The sequence below is a fragment of the Candoia aspera genome, chromosome 5 (genome assembly GCF_035149785.1).
Source record: "Candoia aspera isolate rCanAsp1 chromosome 5, rCanAsp1.hap2, whole genome shotgun sequence".
Classification (NCBI taxonomy): Eukaryota; Metazoa; Chordata; class Lepidosauria; order Squamata; family Boidae; genus Candoia; species Candoia aspera.
Genome location: NC_086157.1, coordinates 116,029,718 through 116,046,232, shown reverse-complemented (window position 1 = coordinate 116,046,232; position 16,515 = coordinate 116,029,718). Strand labels below are relative to the sequence as shown.

The following is a 16,515-nucleotide window of genomic DNA, read 5'->3' as shown; positions in this document are numbered from 1 at the left end:
TGTGTTACTACGGGGAACACCATTGCTTTGACTATGCGGACCTTTGTTGTCAGTGTGATGTCTCTGCTCTTGACTATTTTATCGAGATTGGTCATTGCTCTTCTCCCAAGGATTAAGCGTCTTCTGATTTCCTGACTGCAGTCAGCATCTGCAGTAATCTCCGCACCTAGAAATACAAAGTCTGTCACTGCTTCTACATTTTCTCCCTCTATTTGCCAGTTATCAATCAAGCTGGTTGCCATAATCTTGGTTTTTTTGAGGTTTAGCTGCAAGCCAGCTTTTGCACTTTCTTCTTTCACCTTCATCATAAGGCTCCTCAGTTCCTCTTCGCTTTCAGCCATCAAAGTGGTATCATCTGCATATCTGAGATTGTTAATGTTTCTTCCAGAGATTTTAACTCCAGCCTTGGACTCCTCAAGCCCAGCATGTCGCATGATGTGTTCTGCGTACAAATTGAATAGGTAGGGTGAGAGTATACAGCCCTGCCGTACTCCTTTCCCAATCTTAAACCAGTCCGTTGTTCCGTGGTCTGTTCTTACTGTTGCTACTTGGTCGTTATAGAGATTCTTCAGGAGGCATACAAGATGACTTGGTATCCCCATACCACTAAGAACTTGCCACAATTTGTTATGGTCCACACAGTCAAAGGCTTTAGAAGAGTCAATAAAACAGAAATAGATGTTTTTCTGAAACTCCCTGGCTTTTTCCATTATCCAGCGGATATTGGCAATTTGGTCCCTAGTTCCTCTGCCTTTTCTAAACCCAGCTTGTACATCTGGCAATTCTCGCTCCATGAATTGCTGAAGTCTACCTTGCAGGATCTTGAGCATTACCTTACTGGCATGTGAAATGAGTGCCACTGTTCGATAGTTTGAACATTCTTTAGTGTTCCCCTTTTTTGGTATGGGGATATAAGTTGATTTTTTCCAGTCTGATGGCCATTCTTGTGTTTTCCAAATTTGCTGGCATATAGCATGCATTACCTTGACAGCATCATCTTGCAAGATTTTGAACAGTTCAGCTGGGATGCCATCGTCTCCTGCTGCCTTGTTATTAGCAATGCTTCTTAAGGCCCACTCAACCTCACTCTTCAGGATGTCTGGCTCTAGCTCACTGACCACACCGTCAAAGCTATCCCCGATATTGTTATCCTCCCTATACAGGTCTTCCATATATTCTTGCCACCTTTTCTTGATCTCTTCTTCTTCTGTTAGGTCCTTGCCATCTTTGTTTTTGATCATACCCATTTTGGCCTAGAATTTACCTCCGATGTTTCTAATTTTCTGGAAGAGGTCTCTTGTCCTTGTCTTCTTCCACTTCCGCGCATTGCTTGTTTAAAAATAATTCCTTATCTCTTCTGGCTAACCTCTGGAATTTTGCATTTAATTGGGCATATCTCCCCCTATCACTGTTGCCTTTTGCTTTCCTTCCTTCTTGGGCTACTTCTAGTGTCTCAGCAGACAGCCACTTTGCCTTCTTGGTTTTCTCTTTCTTTGGGATGTATTTTGTTGCTGCCTCCTGAACAATGTTGCAGACTTCTGTCCATAGTTCTTCCGGGACCCTATCTACTAAGTCCAGTCCCTTAAATCTATTCTTCACCTCCACTGCATATTCCTTAGGAATATTAGTGAGCTCATATCTAGCTGATCTGTGGATCTTCCCTAATCTCTTGAGTCTGATCCTAAATTGTGCAAGAAGTAGTTCGTGATCTGAACTACAGTCAGCTCCGGGTCTTGTTTTTACCGACTGTATAGATGTCCGCCACCTTTGGCTGCAAAGGATGTAAATCTGATTTCGATGTGGTCCATCTGGTGAAGTCCATGTATAAAGCCATCTTTTAGGTTGTTAGAAGAGAGTGTTTGTTATGCAGAGTGAGTTGTCTTGGCAGAATTCTATCAGCCTATGTCCTGCTTCATTTTGTTCTCCCAGGCCATGCTTACCTGTAATTCCAGGTGTCATTTGACTGCCCACCTTAGCATTCCAGTCTCCCGTGATGAAAATAACATCTCTTTTAGGCGTGTTGTCCAGTAGGTGCTGCAGATCCCCATAGAACTGCTCTACTTCAGCTTCTTCAGCATCTGTGGTTGGGGCGTATATTTGGATCACTGTGATGTTAGATGGCTTGCCCTGAATTCGAATTGAGATCATTCAATCATTTTTTGGGTTGTATCCAAGCACTGCTTTAGCCACTTGACTATTAATTATGAAGGCTGCTCCATTTCTTCTGTGGTCCTCTTGTCCACAGTAGATCTGGTGGTCATTTGATGTGAAGTGGCCCATTCCAGTCCATTTCAGTTCACTGACGCCCAGAATGTCTATCTTTAATCTTGACATCTCACCAATAACCACATCCAATCTGCCCTGGCTCATAGATCTGACATTCCAGGTTCCAGTGGTGTGTTGATCCTTAGAACATTGGATTCGCCGTTCACCACCAGCACCGTCGGCCGCTAGCCGTCCTTTCGGCTTTGAGCTAGCTGCGTCATCACGTCTGGGGCTAGTTGAGCTCATCCTCTGTTCCTCCCCAGTAGCATTTTGACCATCTTCTGACCTGGGGGTCTCATCTTCCGATGGTATACCGACATATCTCTGGTTGTGCTGATCCATTTAGTTTTCACGGCAAGAATACTGGGGTGGGTTGCCATGACCTTCCCCAGGGATCGCATTTAGTCTGACCGCTCTGTCATGACCTTCCCGTCTTGGGTGGCCCTTCGCAGTTTAGCTCATGGCATCATTGAGGTGCTCAAGCTATTTTTATTGTATTATTGTATTTGTAATCATTCTGAATTTTAATCCTGTTTTATTGTAAACTGCTCAGAGTCCCCCCGTGTGGGGGAGATGGGTGGTGATAAAGTTTGATTAAATAAATAAATAAATATTTTTAAAAAACAACAACAACTAAATCCCCTTATTACATTCCTTTGCCCTTCCCCCTGTTTAATATGGCTGTACCCTGATGTTTCTATCTCACTCCTGTACTTAAGAAAAAGGAATGGTGTTCTATTAGGAAGGGTGGAGAAATGGGAAAAAAGGGAAGCTAACTTGGGGCAACACTGGCAGTCCTTACCCGCTTGGCCCAGAAACTCAGCTCCTTGTTGACGAGCTGGATCAGCTCCGACTGACAAAAGGGAAGGAAGTAGACAATTTCGTTGATCCTCCCAAGGAACTCGTCTCTTCGAAAGTGAGCCTGTGGAGAGAGAAGCAGAGAGCAGCGGGGTGGGCTGGCCCAGTCCGATCAGCCACGCCATCTCACTTTTGGAAGTCGCTGTTGAGGGGGATGAAATCAGGTCATGATGCCCACCAAATTATGGCCTTGCTGTTTATTAAACAGACAAGGGGGCCTTGTGAAGCTCGGGGGGCTTCTGAGATTTCCACAGGAGGGGTGGGGGAAGCCCTTCTGGCTTGGAAGAGTGAGGCTTGCTGAGTGTCACTAACCTTGCAGGCAAGCAAGCACAGTGGCCTGAGCAAAGGATGCAGCCCCGGGATTCGGGGCTACAAGGGAAGTGCCATTGAGTTTGTTCCAGAGGCAAACATGCGGACCAACTCCGACAAGGCCTCTGGATCCAGCTGGAGGTTTATTAGGGTATCTTCAAGCAGAGGGTGAAAGAAAACAAACACCCAGCTCCCCCTTCTGAAACCCCAGACAGCCCCAAGCCAGGCCGAGGGCTGTAAACAGCACCATCTGTACCTTCAGGATGGGGCGAATCACGTTCTCCTTGAACTGCTTGGAGATGGTTATCTTGTCTGTCGCCTGGACATCATCTGAAAGACAAAGCCGCCTCTGGCTCAGGGGGCACCCAAAACACAGCGCTTAAGAAACACAGAGGGGGCCCTTCCTGCTCGGCCTTCTGGAGGAGGACGGGCTGGCCCACGTCCTCCATCGGTGGCAACACTCCCAACGCCTTCTTATGTCAGGGCTGGGAAACCCCCTCCATTGCTTGAGAGCAGCAGCCAAGGGCTGACATCAGGCTTCCCCATGGCCACCCATGGCCGGGCGAGGGTGATGGGAGCTGCGCTACAACAGAACCTTGGGGGAGGCAAAGTCTACTTTCAGACAACCTGAAAGAGTAAATGGTTGGGTTACATTCCGGCAGCTGCATTCAACCAACATTGTGTGAGCAGCTAAAAAGCTTATTCCAGTGTTTCTCATTCTTGGCAACGTTAAGACGTGCGGACTTCAACTCCCAGAATTCCCCAGCCAGCAAAGCTTTGCTGGCTGGGGAATTCTGGGAGTTGAAGTCTGCACGTCTTAACGTTGCCAAGGATGAGAAACACTGTTTATTCAAATCTAGCGCAGAGATATACAACACTTTCTGGTCTTTGGAGGTTCTGGAAAAGAGGCTGGACAGCTGCCTCCCAGGGATGGTTGAACTGCTTTTCCTGCACATGCCAAGGGTTGGACTGGGGTCCCTCCCCACTCTACAATTCTATAACTAGGCCTTGGAGCAGCATGTCAGAGCACACACTCCCCCCCCCCGATTTGATTTGATCAGCACCCAAGTCAAATGACAATTAAAGCATATTCATTTTCCACTTTGGCCACATTTCACACTTGTTGACCCTGCTTGGCTTTGCCGATGCGAGTGTGCGCGCGCGCTATAGAAGGGATGTCGCTCCCTCCCAATCTGAGCTGTCTCAGATTGGCTCAGTGTGTATTTTTTCACCCAGACAGTGGCCCAGTGAAGGGAACAAGCTTTGGTGCACTTTGTCACAAACGGCTAGTGTAAACTCCACAACTGCTGGCCTTGTGAGCAATTAATGCTCTGTGTGAAAAGAAGTGGTGGGTGTCCTCTGTGGGCAAAAGGTTCGTAATGAATTGGAAGCCATCCAGTCAAGAGCAGTCTCTCTCTGGGGTCAAAGAAGAAGGAGAGGGCTATCCCCAAAGGACCCCATGAAGTCTCCAGGCGTCCCGGGGTCTGGCCAGAGCAAGAAGGTTTGCAGGGAAAGAACAGGTACCCAGCTTTTCGGCAATCCTCTTCCGACTCAGCTCTGCCGTCTCTTCCCTCAGCTGCAAAGCGTGCTGGGCAATCTCGTCACTGGCCACATTGGATGTCATGATGAAGATGGCATCCTTGCAGTCAATGGTCTTTCCCTTCCCGTCGGTCAGCCTGCCCTTCACGAGACAAAGGGAAACCGACTAAGCACTGCTGAGCTGAAGAGAAGCCCCCGGGGCCTTCCCCTAACCCTTCTCTTAGCGAGGGACATGCTGGGGACTGGCTGGGAGGAAGGAGTGGCAGGAGCTGCTCAGAAGAGAAGTCCACCAGGACTTGGTCACTTGAGTGGGACTTGCTTGCAAAGGGGCAGGATTTGGGGTTTTGATTTAACACCCTCTTCCTGGGAGGAGGGAGTCATGCCAACCTTCTGCCACAAAATAAAAACCATCTATTATAGTGAACCTAGATCTGATCCACAACCCAACACTTCCTTTCCACTTCGTCCTCCCACACCGATTCTCGCTGCCTCAGCTTCTCTCATTAATATTTGGACTGTAAGCTCCACCTTAATTTTATGGACCACAGGGCATTCTGCTTTGAGGGCACTTCCAGCAGAGAAGCCCCTGCTTCAGAAAGACCCCGGACAGCCCACACCATAAGGCAAGGCCCAAAAGTTCTCAGTTAAGCCAACAGGGTGGACACTGTTGGGCCTGGAGTCCTTGTTTCTCCATTTCAGCAGGACAGCGGCCTTTGGGAGAACATTCCAACCTCTTCTGGATTCTAACTCTCTGACCTACACTGCTCAAGCATTTCCAGGGCCTTTTTCAACACCACCAATGGCCTCTAGTCCAACACGTGCAATAACAATCTTACAACTGCATGAAGGCAGGCTCAGGTTCGCTCTTCAGGAACCACCCTGTCTAGTGGGATCTAGAGGGGGCCTGCCCTGTGAAAAGTAAGAGAGGCAGGCCTTTCCTGACACGGTGGAAGGGGTGGCCCTGAACTGGGCATATGCTCAGACCCCTTGAAACAGGACCTGGGTAGGCCTGAGGCCTAGTTGAAGGGAACGGGGCAACCCTCCCATCTTATGGATGACAGCAGCGCTTGTTGTATTGGTGGCACCAAAGCTGTTTCTTGGAGGACTGTTCTTATGCTGGGACTGCTGTCTGTGCCGCCCAGTGTCACTAGGGGTAGGGGCAGGGTAGAGCTTTTGCTCACCATAAATGAAACAAAGCAGTTTAAAAGTCTCCCAGCAGCACTGTGGGCGACAGGGCCTGACCTGGGATCGAAAAGCCTCCTACCCAGAACGGAGATGGGCCCTGACTCTTGGGGCGGGACAGGAGAGCCCCTGGACCCTCTGAGGACATCCAGTTCTCCCCTCTCTCTCCAAGAATGCCGAACTAAGAATCTTTTAAAAATGCGGACGGCTGGTAAGGGGGGAGGAGGATGAAGAGGAGCAAGGAAACCAAAGCTGAAGGTCTGCCCCCCTGCCACTTTCTAAGTGTCGCCAGGAGCGGTCCTGTCCAGCCGAATGGCACACATTTGTGTCAGGGCTGGGGATTAACATTTCGGTTATTGCTCTGTCAGACTAGCAGTTCAGGAATTGATTTCGCATTTAGCGGCTGCCATCATGATCTATGCAAGAAAAATACCAGGGTTATTAATCCTTGGGAAAAAAAAAACACAACCCCAAAACTCAGCCATTTTTCCTAACTAAATGCAAGGACTGAGGTTGGCAAGGCAGAGGGTTGTGAAACCCCAAGGAGGCCAACGGATTCAGGGGTGGGGAGCTGCCTCCCGACTCAGCTGGGCGCAGAGGCCGTCTGACACTCGACGATAACAGCCGGGCACGCCGGCCCCTTCTGATCAGGCGGCAAACCTGCGACCCCTGCAGCAAAACGAGGTGGGGCATGAGGACACGCAAGTTCACAGGCAGGGCAGGTCTGCCTGCTGTGCCCTATAAAAAAGTGCTCTGTGCCAGAGGAGGAGGGATGAGACATCCTCCCATGGCAAGCAAAAACAGCGCCAGAGCAGACAAAGGGGGCAGAGCCTGTCTTGAAAACCTGCCTTTCCTGGCTCATGGAAGGGGTCTGCCCAAGGAGGGAGTCATGTTAAATTGCAGGGAGCCACATCTTTGGACTCTGCTCCTGCATCTGGGTGGGCTTTTAGGGAAAGACGGGTGGGATAAACATGGGGTATGCCACGCGGAAGGCGGCACGTCTGGGTCCTCCCTCGAGCACTGAGACTGGGCAAAATGTAACCCGGGTGTCGCTCTCCTCCTCCCGATGGAAGGCGGATTTCCCCACAGCCCCCTTGGTGCTTGACTGGTGCAGGGAGGGCACCGGACACGCACTTTGGCCTTTATCCAACCCAAAGGGCAACAGGATGATTCAGGGCAAGAGACACCTGGGAGCTCGCAGCCCAGATCAGGAAACAGTTTTCAGCATTGGGTCATTAAAAATCTGCTGCTTTTTGCCCCATTATTCAGTTCAGTAGCTTAACTTGAGGAGTAGCTGCTGTTAACAAGCAGCGGTCCGAAGTGCCTACACCCTCTTACCTCCCTCGCCCCCTTTATTTTGCACAAGGCAGGCCACGGTACCCCAGCTGCCACCTTGGGCTGTGGTGCTGGAGCCCACCCCAAAGTTCTCACTGAATCATAATTTCTAACCTGACAGTAAGAAGACATTACTAAATACTAAAGCAATCAAATCAAATTAAATCAAATCAAAACATAACCAATTCAGATGTAGCTCCTGACCTGTCTCCCCGCTTTTTTATCCTGGACCCACTTGCTTTGGGGGAGTGAGGCCTTCCAGTATGCCACCCAAAGGACCCCCTCCTTGCCTAAGAAAGGCAAGGCCTAATTCAGCCCTGAATTAAGGACCCCCCTCCCCCCAGAACTCCTTTGCCCCAGCCCCAGAATGCAAATGTTTTATTGTAAACTGCCCAGAGTCGCTCTGAGTGAGATGGGCGGTAACTACATTTGAAATGTAAATGGATAAAAATGCAGGCAAAAGCGTGCTTGTTCTCATCGGGGGTATTCAGCTATCCCTTTGCCACGTCAACCGTGGCAGGTGGAGCTCATTCAAAGAGGCAGGTGGGTGGGCAAGGGAGTCCCCAGAGAAACACTGATGGACCTGTGTCACTGGGAAGATTGCAACGAAACCTGGCCCGTGCGTGCACCTCCACGTGTGGAGGGCTGCAGGAAGGGGTCTTGCAGCCTCCACCCACCAATTATGTCGGAAGGGTGATTCCACGTGGAGAGGCTCCCACAGGGCCAGGAGATCTACAACCCTGGTTTCTGACTGCCTACGGGAAGCTTCTGTGGGCCCAGCCATCTGAACGTTCAATGCAGGAAAAGAAGGCCAAAACAAGCATCAGGGATGGGAGCAACTTCGGGGGCCAAGCCAGGAAGAGTCTTCCTAGTGCTTCCCCTGCAGGTCCAATGAACGAACGGCAGGAAGATCATCCACACCCGGCCTGAACCAGCCACATTCGAAGTCAGAGCGGAGGTAGGGCTGAATCCAGCAGATGGAGCCTTGCATAAAAAGCTTGTGGGCTTTAACTCTGAACGCTGCCCAGAGCCACTGCAGTGAGACAGGCAGCCAGTGAATGGATGACCTGGAACCCAGAACGACCCCAAGGAGGCCATCTTACTTCATCAAACAGCTGCAGCATGATGGTCAGGACATCTGGGTGGGCCTTGTCCACTTCATCAAAGAGGACCACGGCATTCGGGCACTGCTTCAGCTTCTTTGTGAGCTGCCCCCCTTCGTCATGGCCAATGTAGCCCGGGGGAGAGCCAATAAACTTGGCCACCTGGAAGAGACCACCACAGCTACATCACCCAGCCTGCTGGGATTCAAAGCAAGCCTGGCCCCCTGTGAAAGAGGGCGCTGCTCCTGCGGCACAGCCTGAAGAGGAGCCGGCTGCACTCCGAATGGAGAGAATCCAGTCACACCGGCAATTACACCATATTTGTCCTTGGCAGTTCATGCTGAGGAATATATTCTGCTGCTCAATCTACACACCAGCTTTTTGGATCTGGCAAGAGTTGGGGAGAGGCAGGGGCCAGGGAAGGGAGGTGCCCCCAAGAACACTGGAAGCCCCCCTTTGCCCCAGCTTCGTATCTGACTATCTTAGGCCTGACCAGGCACACTGCCCACATCTTTTCAGGGGCCAGATCTTCGCTCTTCCTTTCTTTCAAAATCCGACTTCCTACTTTGGATCTCCATCCTCCTGGATGGAGCCTTGATACAGAGAGTAAGGAAGATGACCTTGACGGAGATATGCCAGATCAGTTGCCAAAGTAATGAGGAGAAAACCGCCCAGAGTCGCTCTTTGAGTGAGATGGGCGGTGACGAAATTTGAAATATAAATAAATAAATACATGGCTGAAGTCCAAATCCAGCAGAAAGTATACGGAAGCAGCTCAGACAGACACCACCCTAATTCACATGGGTATTAGAAGGGGAAGAGGTACGGCACAATCAGGCTTTCAAAATTCTGTTGCTATAGCTACTCTTGATAAAAGTAGTCTTAGCCTTCCTGTGGAGCTGATGCTCTACCTGGTCTGGTCTACCAGGTGGGGCTGACATTCTGCCACGGAAGAATCAAGAGGACGATATGGAGAGAGAACCAAGAAACAGCAGGTCCTGCTCTGTTGAGGCCTAGCAGAACGAAGCCGAACCCCGGGGGAGATTCAACCTCTGGGGCAGTGAGGAGGGAATCTGGGCCTCTGCAAGAGGTGGCAGTGGGCTGAGAGGGCACCAGGCTGGAACGGTCTGGCAGAAATGGCACCTCTCTTCCTCACCTCGTGTCGTTCCTGAAACTCTGACATGTCCAAGCGGATGAAACCCTGCAGGAGAAAGAAGCGGAGGAGAATTAGAAAGTGCGGCTGGAAAAGCTCACACCATTTGCTAAAGGGGAGCAGCCTCCGCTCACAGCCGGGAGTGCCACTTCATCCCTTCCGAAGACCAAACGGGGGCTCCATTGGCAAGAGTGGGAGTCAAGGCCTGCCTCCCTGAGGGATCCGTGACTCACGCCCTCCGACACTAAACATGCAGACCGGCATGTTTAGGCATTTGAGACAGGAACCGATGCAGTTCACGAGATTCAGTCCCCCGAAGTTCTCCTAAGCCAGCTCCGCTGAAATGAAGGGAAGCTGAGCTGGCTCAGGTGCCAAAATGCCTTGAGTCTGTCCTAGAACCGAGTGGTTTCTGATCAGATGATACAGGCAGTCCTCATTAGCGAATGCCCCATTTAGCGACCATTCACAGTTATAACGGGGATGAAAAAGTAACTTTGTGACCTATCCTTGCATTTACGACCTTCGCAGGTCTGTGAAACAAAGGAAAATTGAAGTAAGATCACAAGCACAACTGCAGTTTAACTTAGTGACCGCTTCGCTTAACAAGAGTTGCCAGTCCCAACTGTGGTCACTAAATGAGGACTACGTGTAAAACCCAGCAGGTGCCTGTCCGTTCACTCTCAAGAGAATCAACCCAACGAAACAGCCCGTATGAACCCAGTTGCTGGAGTGGTTCCGGTGCTGGGCTGCACCCCGGGAAACGGCGCGTTCCAGTCCTTAGCCCTGAGGCACAGAAGCAGGCTGGGTGACTTTCTGGGAGCCAGTCCCGTTCTCTCGAACCAGCCCACCAGATAAAGCTGTTGTTTTGGGGGAAACAGGAGGAGGCATCCCACCCAGACAAATACAAAATTAAGGCAGGGTATTCAATAAACGAAGCCAATGTGAAAGACAGTTTTAACACCGAGAGTGGAAAGTTAGTTGCATTTCTTGGAAACGTCTGCCAGGAGTTGTCATAAAGGTTACCTTCTTTTTGGGTGATAAACAAATAGGAAATTCAAAAGTAATTCGTGAAAGAGAACAGCAGAGTATTTATCTGAATGCTTATACCAAGAAATATATACTGTAGTATCCCTCTACAAGCAAAATTTTAATTATGAACAGAATAAAATACCAGCCAACAAAAAGCTAAATTAAATCTGCAGAGGTCTGTGGAAGTGAAATAATGCTTTTGTGGGTGTGTAGGTTATTACTCCTGGGAAAAGGTCCGGTTTACTTGCAAAGATGAAAAGCTCAGCTCACTTTTTGGGGGGTTTTCAGTGTGGCCAGAGGGAGAAACACCAAATCCTCAAGTAACCATCAAGATTCGGGTCCCCCAGTAGGCAAGTACTACCCCTCTTCTCCCACCAGTAGGGTCAGGGCTGATGTGACGCCTGAAACCCTGATGGGGGCATCTTGGTCAGAGGCACCTAGCTAGATTTCAGGAGTACACACCCGAGGACAGTCCCTTAGCATAGATTATCACTGCAAGGCTATCTCTGTCCAAGCAGGTCTATAACTGGTGCAGCAGCCTGGTAAAAGGTGCATAAAGGGCATGAGTACAGACCCCGGCTCTTTCAGGAAGTCAAGGCACTCACCGTTTCCCTACTTGTCATTCTAATGGCAGTGGTGGGGGGCGAGCAGGTCACAGAATCACAGCAGATACAGGTTGGAGGATACCTCAGAGATCACCTGATCTACCACCAGACCAGTGCAGGAATCCACGACTACTGGCCTGTCGGAAGATCTTCAAAGCAATCTCCGGAGGTGGTTTGTTCTACTGCCGAATAGCCATTCGGAAGTTTTTCCTAGTGGCGATCTGAAATTAATTTCTTCCTAACTTAAGCCCCTGATTTCTTGTCCTGGCTTCTGGAACAACTCTGAACAGTTTCTGCCCCGTCTTCTACACGACGGCCCTTCGGGGACTTGAAGACAGCTCGGGTCTTCCTGCGATCTCCTCTAGGTTAAGCACACTCACACTTCCAACCGTTCCTCACAGGCTTTTCCTTCCAGGCTCTGGCTGATCTTCTGAGCGTGCCTACTCCAGTTTGTCACCTCGCTTCCGAAAACGCAGAGCCCGAGGGGCAGTCTGACCCACGCAGTCTTGAGAGGAAGGACGACTTCTCTGAAGCCTGCCTCTACTGCTGTTGATGCAGCCTGGGATTGCACCTGCTTCTTCTGCACCTGCCCCACACCACTGGCTCCCTGGAGCCCCCGAGGCACCCGGATCCTGTCTGCCGGTGGTGCCACCCAGAGCGGTCGCTCCCATCGATGCTTACGCTTGCGGGCCTTCCTAGTCAAGGCCTGCGCAGCGTGCCTACCTGGGCTGTTAGGTAACAATGGTGAGAGAGCTTACCTTTTTGACATCTTTGTGCAGGTACTTGGCAGTCTGCTTGGCCAGCTCAGTTTTGCCTGTTCAGGTGGCAAGAGCGGAACAGGAGAGGTTGAAGGAGAAAGGCTTCCATGAGCACAACTGTACAAAATAGTCACTGCCCCAAGTAATGGGAGAAGACCAGCGCTGCTGAGCTGGCAGCCAGGCTGGGCTTTCTGCTCCTCCGGGGAGGGAGGCCCACGTGGAGCGCGGCTACTGCAGGGGCCCTGCAGACCCAGGTGTCCGAGGTGGGACGGCCGTGCGACAGGCTCCCAGTGCTGCTGGAGGAGGGTAAGCACTGGGCCCAACCCAGGTGGCAGGACTTTCTACAATGTCAGATTGTTCTAAATCTGTGCCCAAGAGATAGTAATAAACTAGTTCCATGATTGCTATTGTTAGTGAAAGACTTAATGAGAGGGAAAAGGATAACACGTGCGTGCGTGCGTGTGTGTGTGTGTGTGTGTGAAGAGAGAGAGAACTAATGCTTATCCACAAAGCCAATGCACAGCCTGGCATCCAAATTCTTCCCATGCAAATCAGAAGGGCTTTCTGCTCTGAACTTTGCTTTATACACTTGGTTAAGGTCTGGGTGATCTCCCCGCCTAAAGGGGAGCTTTATCAGAGAGTCAGAAGGCCTGGCTCAGCAGAACTGCTTTACAGGATCAGGCCAGGAAGGCTGCTTAGAGTAGTCAGGACCAGCTTTCCCTACTGCGACGACCTTGATCTTGAGACAAGGAGCAGTTAATGCTGGGAAAAGTGACACTCTGCGTTTACTGGATTTGTATACAACATTGGTCATAAAAGTCTAGGCATGAGGGCAATTAGTAATTCAAAATGTATATTGCAGAATAAATCTATATAGGTATGTATCAACAGGCAGGGCATCCCACAAGAGTTGGAGAGCTGTTCCTGGCCAGGTGTGTTCCTGCAGGACAAGGTATCTGATGCCCCAAAAGTGAAAGCACCTTTGAGATTTATTTACTATGTATTGATTATGAGGGCTTTTATGCTGCTTTATTTATTTGACTCTAACCATAAGCAACAATGTACAAATGTGTAATAATACAGTAATTCAGAAACACCCCCCCAGAAATCATCAATCTATCAAAAATATATTCTGCCAGCACCACAGGGCAACATCAGAGCAAAGACTTTTCTCTTGATACTTCTCTGACATTACCGTTTTTTCAGCACCTTCAAAAGCCACCCTAGCTTTTAGGCCAGGGTTTCCCAACCCTGGCCACTTTAAGATGGGTGGCCTTCAACTCCCAGGATTCCCCAGCCAGCATGCTGGCTGGAGAATTCCTAGCTGAAGTCCACCCATGCTGGCTGGGGAATTCTGGGAGTTGAAGTCCACCCATCTTAAAGTGGCCAGGGTTGGGAAACACTGTTCTGGGCCTTTGTCCACCCTGGGCATCGGCTACTTAAACTGTTGGGATTCTTCCTTGCCAGGCCCGACTTGAGCTCAGTTCCCAAGTTCGGAAGATGATTCAGTTTACAACCCAAGGCACAACATGGCAGTGGCCGAAACACAACTCAGAAGGCAGTTTTCAAGCCAGGACGCTAGAATTCGGAGTTGCTTGTTCGCTTCCATTTTTGGTTTCGTTGGCCCACTTCACAAGTCCGGCCTCATCTCCCCAGGCCTAAAATCCTCTGGAGAGAGCAGGATGGCTGCAACTCTGGTGTATCCATTCAGACACGACATTAGTTGGCACAAATACAGTTTCTGAATTTGGTTTGCTGGCTGAGTAAAAACCATGCATTATCACCTGAAACATTAGTTAAGCTTCCTTATTTAATGTACTGTCTGAACTGAGCCAAAGGCAACTTTTCCATGTAACCCTAAAATGTAATTTAGCACACGAACAAGCAGAAAGGAGACTTTGCCAAGCAGCCCTTCTCTCTCCTCCTCTGACAGAGCGTCCTGGCGCTGGAAGGAGCCCTTGGGGACATCAAGTCCAGCCCTTTGCTCAGTGCAGGAATCTGTTTGTGGACTTGGGGCCATAACTGTCCCCTTCAGAGCAGGCTTTGCAGGAGGAGAGCCACGTCGGTCCACGGTCGCCCCTTTGCCGAGGCACACGTTTTATGCAAAGGTGTAAGACTCCTTGGATGCATGGTCAAACCATTCTGGGAAGTCCGTGCAGCTCCTGAAAGCATACACCTTTGAATACAACATGTTCCTCAGAAAAGGGGCTCCCAGACTCCTCCTGATGTTTTGTCCCCTTCAAGATGTCTTAGCCACAAAGACGAGGGAGTGGTGGGGAGAGGAAAGCAGCGGGAGCTAGAGCTGGCTCTCACCCGGGGACTGGACGAAACGGACAAGAGGGCCGTGTGGGAAGGACCGGAGTCAGTGGAGCTGGCCCTTCTGCTTGGCCCCTTCCTTTGATGCAATCAGGCGTCCTCATCCCCCTGCTCCTTCGCACACACAGGCAGACACACACACACAGAGACACACGCTGTCGGAAGCAGCCAGTGAGTGGCAATGTTCTACTAGGTATGGAAACTGTGTGTGTGTATGTGTGTGTGTGTGTGTGTCTCTCTCTCTCTCTCTCTGTGCGTGAACAGGCATCTGCCAACTACCCACTGAACGGGCCTATCACCCTGAGAGAGGCTGTAATGAAAAGGCCACATTGCTGGGTTGGATTCGGAGGAGAGAGCTGCCAAGGTGAGACTGCCATCTTTCTGTGGGTAATGAAGGAAAGGTGGGGTTTGGTTGCAATAAAATAAATCAAAACCGGACATTCCTGCTCCGATCTTCAGATACATTTACAGATGCCTGCCTTGGCCTAGGAATGCAAGCTAAAGGATGACAGAGCCCTGGAACAGAAATCCATCCGTTTTTCAAAAAACATAGGCAAGGACATTCTTCTTGAGCCATCCAAGTTTCCTGATTCTTGCTGGGGACTAATGCACGTTCTTACAGCTGGATTCTACAGCTGCAAGGAATACAAACTTTCTTCGTGCTTATTGTAAACAGATTTCAGGACATGAATCTGGCCGTGCAAAACTAAGGCGTCCAATGCAGTACCACGACTTTTAAACACTTTTCAAACTGAAACTGTTTGAAACATAATAATGCTCAAAAGCTGGTAATAATATCAGTACTAACCCTTGGACAATTTTCTAACATTCTGGTTTCCCCACCTGTATGCTGAATTGGAATGACTTCTATTATGAAGCCTTTCCATCCCGCCAAAGGTGGCTTGCCGGGATCCAGATCCAACGATTCCTATCGTGTGGTGACGTTCAATGTAAATGGCCTACGCACCCGCTTCTGACTTGGGGTAGAGGATCTTTCAGCCACCTGGTGCGTTCCCATTCTGGGAAAACGGGACTAACTCCCATAATTTTCCAACTAGCCTGGCCAAGGGAGTTGAAGCTCAACAGATGTGGAGGCCATCAAGTTGAGGAAAGATGGCAGAAGAGCATTTCAAATCTTAGCGGCATCTTTTCCTCAATTTTCCCCATTTATCCCTCTGAAGCACAATACAGAAAAAGCCACGGGCAGCTGCAACGGGGCTTCTCGGCTCTGTCTCCTTAAGATGGAGAAGGAAAACGACATTACCGATTCCTGATGATCCCAGGAACAGGAAGACCAGTGGATGTTCCTCATCATACCATCCATTTTCCTTTCTCCGGATGGCTGCAATTGAAACAAAAACAAAGAAAGGGGTTATATATCTGGGCACATAAAAAAGGGAATGGCATATAAATCAATGACACAACAGCAAGTATAATTATCACTAAGTATACACTATGTTTTACTGCTCTCTGCCCACTCAAAAGTCCTCACTGCCATTAGAGCTACCTAATTTGATTAGCCAGCAAGGCCCCCAGAGGTACCTAATCAGGTTAGCATGGATTTGGAAAGCTGCCCAGAGCAGATTTCGGATAAAGTTTTCCAGGATGTGCACTTAGGGTTGCCAAGGAAACAGAACAGGAGGATGGAGGCCGAATGAACCAGAAAGGGACCCAAAGGGTGGACTGGGAGGGAAAAGGGGGAGGGAGATGCGGGGGGCTGAAGGGCCCCCCAGTCTGCGAGCAGCACCTTTGTTCATAAAGGGCTGGCAAGGAGAGGCCTGCAACTTCTCTCATGCTGAGGGGAAGGCAGGCAGGCAGGCAGGCAGGCAGACTCGCATTCAAGGTCACATAACAGAACAGCACGTGGGTGTCATCAATAAGGGTGGAGGCGGAGAAGGCGCCAAGCCCACCAGAGAAAGTCCCTTCCTGCAGGGATGAGGAGAACTGAAGCCTGAAACACCAAGGAAAGAGCGGTCTGGGGGAGGCTGCAGCAGCCAGTGGGGGGCTGGCCCCTTATCTGTGACTCTGCTGCTTCCACAGCTTCGCAGGAGACCCGTGTGGGT

The 16,515-nt window shown here is 50.1% G+C and overlaps 1 protein-coding gene across 2 annotated transcripts in view; it reads right to left on the bottom strand.

The window, feature by feature from the left end:
• The window catches only part of CLPB (ClpB family mitochondrial disaggregase), a 97,467-nt gene that overhangs the window by 2,450 nt on the left and 78,502 nt on the right, over nt 1–16,515 (bottom strand). For both annotated transcript variants that reach the window (XM_063306026.1, XM_063306027.1), the window contains exons 8-14: nt 15,717–15,794; nt 12,137–12,192; nt 9,748–9,792; nt 8,592–8,753; nt 4,957–5,113; nt 3,689–3,762; nt 3,068–3,187 (exon numbers count right to left, since the gene is read on the bottom strand). In XM_063306026.1, the coding sequence (XP_063162096.1) occupies nt 3,068–3,187; nt 3,689–3,762; nt 4,957–5,113; nt 8,592–8,753; nt 9,748–9,792; nt 12,137–12,192; nt 15,717–15,794 (692 nt within the window). The remainder of the gene's footprint in view (nt 1–3,067; nt 3,188–3,688; nt 3,763–4,956; nt 5,114–8,591; nt 8,754–9,747; nt 9,793–12,136; nt 12,193–15,716; nt 15,795–16,515) is intronic.